At 39.9% G+C, this 8,156-nt stretch overlaps 1 gene segment (V, D, J or C); it reads right to left on the bottom strand.

Moving 5' to 3' along the window:
- Positions 1-3: 3 nt before the first annotated feature.
- On the bottom strand, positions 4-407 carry LOC103583355 (the record flags this gene model as incomplete). The annotated part of the segment is given in 2 exon segments: positions 4-227; positions 353-407. Coding segments are annotated over 2 exon segments (279 nt in total), but the record flags the coding sequence as incomplete, so codon positions are not given.
- Positions 408-8,156: the final 7,749 nt, after the last annotated feature.

Raw genomic sequence — 8,156 nt, 5'->3', positions numbered from 1 at the left:
AGAATAATCTGTCCCTGATCCACTGCCACTGAACCTTGATGAGACCCCACTTTGTAAATTAGATGCAGCATAGATCAGGAGCTTGGGAGCCTTCCCTGGTTTCTGTTGATACCAGGCTAAGTGCTTGCCAATGTTCTGACTAGCCTGGCAAGTGCTGGTGATGGTCTCTCCTAGAAATGCAGACAAGGAGGATGGAGACTGGGTCATCTGGATGTCACATCTGGCACCTAAGGATGGAAAACATAAAGACAAATTACTACATGATTAATCATGTTATAAGAGGACTTCCGTGAACAACTTGGCAGCACTGACCACAGTAGCAGAGTAAATTTCTAATGTTCTCCCTCCTTACCTGGGAGCCAGAGCAGCAGGAGCCCAAGGAGCTGAGCGGGGGCCCTCCTATCCATGCTGTGTCCTGACTGGGACTGACACCTGCACAGAGTGTGAACAGCCTATAAATAAGTCTTCAGGGCAGTGGGCTGTGCTCTGGGAACATGCAAATGACAGGGGCATAGACAGGGCTGGGCACAGCTGCAGTGCTGACTCCTCTCAGTAATTCAACACAGGGGCAGTGTCCCCAGGTGTTCCACATCACACCAGGGAGCACAGATTTGTCTGCCAAGAACACATTTCTTTCTGGAAACCACAGGAAAGGGTTATTCTGCCGTCCTGTTAGCAGTGTTCTACTGCTCTCTGGGGTTCATAACCCACTTCTCTTATTATCTCTGTATCTAAGACAATGTCTCTCAGATAAAACACACCCTCAGAAAAGAAAAGATAATCTTAAGGCTCCCTGCCTTGGGAACTCTGCATATTACTGACAGCTGAAATGCTTTCTCATTGCTCTGATTACCTGATAACCTCGGCGTGGTGAGTTATCATTCCTACCATTCGGAGATGTGGTGAGTAGAAAAGGAATTTTAAAAAGTGCTTATGATTTTTCATAAAATGCCCAGATATTGGGTGTCTGCCTTTGCTAAACTAAACAATTTGGTATGAGTTTTTGTTGGTGCAAAACAATTTGCATCTGTCCATAGTTTTTTTCATAATATGCATTTTCCATGAACTTTCCGAGGACCCCCTGCAATCTTAACATTTTTATCCATTAAGGAAAATACGAACCCATGAGTTAAGGTGGCTATTTAATGAGGAATTAGTACCTGAATTATCAAGGAACTTTTCAACAAATTTTTATTAATTTCAAATGCATGAGAAAAATCTGACAGACACAACCTTAATTGAGAAACTGAACTGAGCATCATCAGTAACGGGCCTGACTGAAATTACCTATTTAATGAGGAATTAGTACCTGAATTATCAAGGAACTTTTCAACAAATTTTTATTAATTGCAAATGCAAGAGAGAAATCTGACAGACACAACCTTAATTGAGTAACTGAACTGAGCATATCAGTAATGGGCCTGACTGACATTATGGAATAACTAATGGGAGGCCATGAGCAGAACACAGCATCACTTCTGGACGTTCCTGCCAAAGATGTGTCACCTGAATCTCACCAAGAGGAAAGCAAACAAATCCAGACTGAGTGACATTCAACCAAATAACTGGTGTGTAATCATCAAAAGTAATAAGATCATGAAATTTAGGGAAATACTAAAAAACTCTTCCAGACTGAATGAAACTAAAGAGACAGGGAAGCACGTGTTTCTGGGCTGGATGAGTTTGTTGCAAAAGACAATATGAGTCCACCTGTCCACACTTGAAGCAATCCTGTGGGTTAGATGTAGTAACATAATAATGCTGACTCTCTGATTTCATGGTTGTACTGGGTTATGTAGAATCATTTTTCATTTTTAGGAAATACATGGCAAAGGCTTAGAGGTTGGGGCTGTCAGTTCTTCAACTTACTCTCAAATGGATCAGAAGAAAATAATTTGGGCTGTACCTATAACATTTCTGTGTGCTAAATGTATCCTAAAACATTTTGGAATGGCTTTATCCATCATTAAGGTTATTAAAGGACCAATTAATCAATTGCAGAAACACAAAATGTCACACATGTCCTCAAAGAAAGATGCAATCCGGTCAGTTCACTGGGTATTCAAGATACCTGAGGCTCTGGACAAAAACATGTCTGTGAATGACACACCCTTTTGCTACTTTTTGTCTTCAAGTATTTTAAAACTTTTGGTAACTGCATACATATTTAGATTTCCATTTCCTTTTAGTGAATTGACTATTTTATCGGTCGTTTAATATCACTGTCTATCCGCAGTAACTTTCTCTTCTGAAGTTGTATAGTTTTCTTTAAGGTGATAACTTGTGAGTTCTGCTGAGCTTCTTATAGGTCAAAATTTATTTCCCTGACCAAATTTGTGAATTTTCTCCCGTTATTTATTCACACATTTCTGGGGAAATTCAATTACATTAATTTATTGCTTCTTAATATTTCCAAGATGATTCTAAGTGCCTTGGGGGGGGAGGGGTTGTTTGTTTGTTTGTTTTGTGTGTGTGTGTGTGTGTGTGTGTGTGTGTGTGTGAGTGTGGTTTTCCAATCCTTTATCTCTATGGTTCAGATTGGTTGGTTTCTATTTATTTTTAAGTTCAATCACACTTTTCTATGTCACATCCATCCTGTTTGGGGGTTCACCCACTTGAATTTTTTTATATCAGATATTATGATTTTCAGTTCTAAAATTTCACTGTGTTCTTTTAAATTGTTAATAATTTAGAACACAACATGTGAAAGAATAGAAAAAAAAATTACTGCATCTATTTAAACTATTCAAAGAGACTATTGACACTGTGCGCCTGGGCTCTTCCTCTAGGGACTGGACTCCAGGCTGTGGCTCTTGCTGGGCGCTTGTTCCTGCAGCACATTCATGCTCCCTCTGCTGGCTGATGTGCGCCCTCTAGTGGCACTTTGCGACAGCAAATCCGGCCTTTCACGTTTGGAGGGAGTTACATAGTCCACTAAGAACACAAAAGCTATGGAACCGTCTCCCAAAAAACTGCACTACCAAAGAGCATTAACATAATGCTGACGAAAATTTTAAATAAGGAGTTTCATATATTCTGCTGGGAAGTGAGATCTTACCCTTTACTTCAAAAGTATCTATTTGTGACCTCATGGGAAATCATTATAGTAGATTCTTTAAAGCCTTTGTCAGAATATTTCTACATCTAAATAATCTCATTGTTGGAATTTGTTAATTTTCTGTTTTCCTGGGAATTTGTCACATTTTCCTAGTATTTTATATGTAAAATTATTTCAAATTGTTTCCTGAACATGGTAAACATTATCCTGAATCCTGCTACAATCTTCTGGAGAATTTTATTTTGTTATTATTGTGGTTTGTTTGAGTTTCACATGGTATGTTCTGTCATTCCTTTAACAAGCAAGGGCTCCAGTACAAGTTATGTTTTCAAAGATTTGCCATGATGTTTCTGTTTGTCTCTGTGATGTGCATGTGCCACTCGAATGTTAACTTGATTCTTGCACTTTGGTTTATACAGTATTCTATTGACTAAAGTCTACATTCTTTTGAGGGGGCAGGAAGTGTTTTCTGCTCAAGATGAGATTAATCATTACCTTGACACTCAGTTTGTAAGTAGTTCATTCACAGGAGTAAAGTATCTCCACTTTCAGTAATCACATTACCCCACCACAAATTGTCTATTAAAAGTCTTATTTTTAATTTTCTCTCAGAGTTTTATTTTCCTGTACAGCCACACATTTCTACATAAGTACAGCCTCTCTCTAGCAAAAGGAAAACAAGAGAAAAATAAAGGAAAACATAATGAGAATTTCTTTACATTCATCAGACCACAGGGCACCTCATACTGGTTTATCTGGCCAGAAAGATTTTTATCAGCCACTGCTGTACCAGTGAAAATCTATGACCAGAGAGAAAGAATAAAGAAAACAGTGACCTACCCCCCTACTCCTGCATTCACAGTTGTCCCTTTCCCCAGCCTTTTCTCCAAAAGAAACGATTAATTTTGATATGTGTGTGTGAGTGTGTGTGTGTGTTTCATACCCATTGAACTCTTGCTTAATTTGGGTTTTCCACAGGTCACGTATGAGAGATAAACATGCCACACAGTCTATTAACACTGTTCCTGCCTATGGAATCAAGAGATTCACATTTTGCAAGTTTTTAGGTATTCCAAGAGTATTTCAGTCTCTTTATGAAATACACAGTCAAGCATCCTCCTGCAAGGATGCTGTGTAAAAACACATAGTTTTACAACTCTTGTTGACATAGCGTTACAACTCTCTGTTCTGGTTTTTTAGACATCTCTTATTACATATAAATATACTTCATAAATTCTTTTGCTTTATTCATTTTTTTGTTTACAACACATCCTTCTGAAAATGCTAACATTATGTTCTCACATTCAAATTAGATTTGGTATTGTGGCATTTCTTTTGATGACGATCTATGCCTTCTGAAAACAAGGTGGCAGGTGTTTCAGCTGTTCATTCTGCTAGCGGAGATGAAATAGCTCAGATTCACCAACACCCTCACCAGTGAGGGTTTCTCTCAGACTTGAGCTTGGTGATGGGAGCCTCAGTGATTTTTCTAGTGACCTGAAATCTCAGCATCCTCTTCCTTGTTTGGTACTTTCTTCGTGTAGGACATAGCTTATTTGGTGGATTAAATAAATTGTGAATTCATTATACATAAACAGGTAAGTGAGCAAGCCTTGAGCAGCATGATAAGATATGGGAAAAAATAGATAATTAGTGATGGTACCGAGGTGGGTGAAGCTGGCTTGGCTCTGGGATGCACCACAGTGTCTCCTGTAAAAGCACAGAAGCAGTTCTCCATTGGGCATCAGACACGGCTCGGCTGTCCCTTTCACTGTGGAAGACAGACACAACTGTCCCTACTTGGTGCTTTGTTCCTTTACCTGTGGACTTTTCTGGTCACTAAGCAGTGACCTAGGGACAGTAGAATGGCTGATTTGTCTTTCTCAGCTTTCCTCACTGTGGGTTTATCCCTTTGGCTGTTTACCTGTTCATTAAACAAGCTGAATCAAGAGATGCAATCAGACATAAGCTTTATTATTCTCCATTATCTGACTAGGTTTTCCTCTGGGGCCAGTTTCTCTTGTTCCTTGCGTGACATCTCTGACAAGTCTCATGCCTTTTCCAGAACCCTTAAATAATACTGTTCTATGGGCATTTCTTGTCACAGGGGAGTCTTCCCTGAGTGCATGGCAATTCTAGTCCTCTGAAGAAGCACTTACTGTCCAGTGGGTCCCCACCCCCAGCTGGGCTCACCCTGGACTGTTGTCTGAGATGGTGGTGGGTCAGGTGGACATCAGATCTCTTTCCTTGTCTATATCCAGCTTCTTCCAGCTCCTCCATGTGTCAGGAGAGCAGCCGCCCCTCCCCAGCGCTGGGAGTCACTGCCTCTTCCAAAGAAACCACCTCTCATCTCTCTAGCCTTCCCCTGCAGAGCAGCGCATCAGCCCAGGCTCAGCTTTAGTTTCCTCAGACAGAAATCAGATGTGCACCCCCCATGTGCGCCCCCAAACTTCTGGACACACATGTCACACTCTTCAGGAGGTCCCAGAGGGGAAAGATACAATTGAACATACTCATAGCTCCTTAAAAAATAATTTCTTTATTACTAGCCATTGACCACCACAGTGGTAGTTTTGGGTTTTTGGATGGGAGGGGGGTCTGTGTGTGTGTGTGTGTGTGTGTGTGTGTGTGTGTGTGTGTGTGTGTGTTAATGTGAAAGGGTGACAGTAAAAAATAGTTTTCAAAAATCATGGGGAATTGGGAGCATCTACTGCGTGGGAGCCTCCCCAGAATGAGGCTGGGAGAGTCTCATTTTGCCCTCTTGTCCCAGTAGCAAGTGGGAGAAATGCACTCAATCTGGAGGGTTTATAGAAGGACTCCTATTTGTCAGCCTCACTCTCAGGACCATGAAGAAGGAAAGTCTTGGGACAAGGAAATAGGTTTCTGAGTGGAGACAATCCTAGAGGTGAGGTTATTTTGTCACCTTTGTGCATAGGAGGTGATTGAACCTGCTCCTCTGGAGCCCCTGGCTGACTACCTGCCAGCTCCATTTCTCCTTTAGCTCCATCCACCAAAGATTCAGCATCTTCCTCCAGCATGTCTTCTCTGAGTCTTGTCTTCAGCTGCAAGTGGCATCTGCCTTCTGAGTTCCCTCTGCCTTTCAGCTCCTGGCTTTGCTACAACCTGATAATTATCTTCCTAGATTTGAAGACACAATTTCTATGTGAGAGTATCTGATTATCAGGTAATCTCCATTATCGTTGTTTGACATATATTCATACTAGTCATTATCAAAGCCACTGTTAAGTGTTTACTTTGGTTGGTCTTGTATCAGGTGACACCTTTTTCCCATGAAATATTTCAATTTTTTATGTGATTCTTAACTTCAGTTCTTTTTTCTGTCCTGTTTTTATAAAGGTTCCACCTAGAAGATTAGGTAAAATAAACCCTCTGGAAGTGTTATCTCAGTTTTTCTGGTTCATGGACATTTCTGCTACTGTATCAAATACACCTAGCGCCACCCTGTCAATCACTCTCCAGCACATGCCCCGTGTTATTACTATATGTGCTCAGAACTGAAAGTTAATTCATTGCAGGACCAAAGAGTCAGGGTCAGGTTAACATGGTAGTAATAAATTAGTTATATTAATAACATTGGTTAATATTAGTAAAATTTGATAAGGTAAATAAAACTTATACCAATTGAGAGGACAATTGGTCGCCAAGTCAAGCAAATTAGCTAGATGGGGACAAATTAAAAACACCTGGACTTATTCATCAAAAGATGAAAAATGCTTGCTATTTAACTAGTTCTTATTTGGGGGATATTATTGGGAACCACTGGGGAAAATGTTTATAGAAACTAAAAGAAAAGCTAATAAGAGAGAAAGAATTTGGGTGGTGGATAAAGGATTTATACTAGTCTTGTGTGCTTGAGAGTTCTGGGTTTGCACAGGCTTGTCCTTTCTCCCATGCTCTTGGTCATGGTGCTTGTAAACAACAAACTAACCTCAGTTCAGTCTATTTTATCCCAGTTTCCTTAAGATAGCACTGAAGGCAGTCAGCAGAGTAGTTCCTGGTCTTCCAAGTTCCTGATTCCATAAATAGTTATTGAAGTCACAAAGGGAGAAGGGAGGTGCAGGGAGAGGTGACTCACACACTGCACCTGCAGCCCTCAGGTGGAGCTGAGGCTCCCAAGGTGCTGCCATTGGCAGTGAGCACTGAGGAGAATTTTCTATTATTTTCAATTAATTTTGAAATGCCAGAAAATTTCAAACATAATTCAAATGTTCTTATGCCTTCACCCAACTGCCCAACTGCAAACACTGTTTACTTTTTCATTCTTTTTCTGTACATAAACGCACATTTTTTCCTGATGCTTCTGAAAGTAAACTACAGACATGCAAATTTCAAATAATTTAGTGCATTTCTTAATGAAAATGATATTCTATTACATTACCATAGTTCAATTATCAAAACTCAAACTTCACTGCCTAATGCAAGGGATGGTAGCAGGATGGTTGGTATGTTCTTTATCTTTTATTATTATTATTATTATTATTATTACTTGTTGTTACAAGTTCTTAAATTTCCCTGCTCTGATTTTTACACCATTCTATTCCCAGACTCCAAAGCCTGCACCTCCTCTATTTTTATGCTTGAATTGCCTGGAAGTGTTGCCTTTTCATGTTGCTTCCTTGAGTCCTGGGCTCATGATGAAGCCTGTCCCTTTATCCACTGCTCTGACAGACCAAAACTCTTTAATTTTTGTCAGTCAAAAGGAGATTTTCTTTTTATAAGCCTGATTTAAGACCAATCTTATTTTCTGTCTCTGGTTAGTTTTTCCAGACATCCTTAGATTTCTGCAAAGACTCATGGTTCTAGTGCTGAAATAAGGTGTTATTTTTCTGCTTAAATCTAGTTTGAAGTTATCAGGGTTATTTGTGTTGTAGGGCCTATGACTCAGTTATCAGGGTTATTTGGGTTGTAGGGCCTATGACTTCCCAGGTGGATTACATTTATGTTCATTTGTTATCTTTTTTTTTTTTTTTCCTGGCAGCATCAGAAGGCAGCTATTACTTGTTTTTCTGGTGCCCGGCCTCTGCCCACATAAACTCATTTACTTATTCCCACTATACATGGTTTTAGACATTGATGA

This window comes from Galeopterus variegatus, unplaced genomic scaffold (genome assembly GCF_000696425.1).
Source record: "Galeopterus variegatus unplaced genomic scaffold, G_variegatus-3.0.2 Scaffold22201, whole genome shotgun sequence".
NCBI lineage: Eukaryota > Metazoa > Chordata > Mammalia > Dermoptera > Cynocephalidae > Galeopterus > Galeopterus variegatus.
This window is presented reverse-complemented; position numbering and strand designations above follow the sequence as displayed.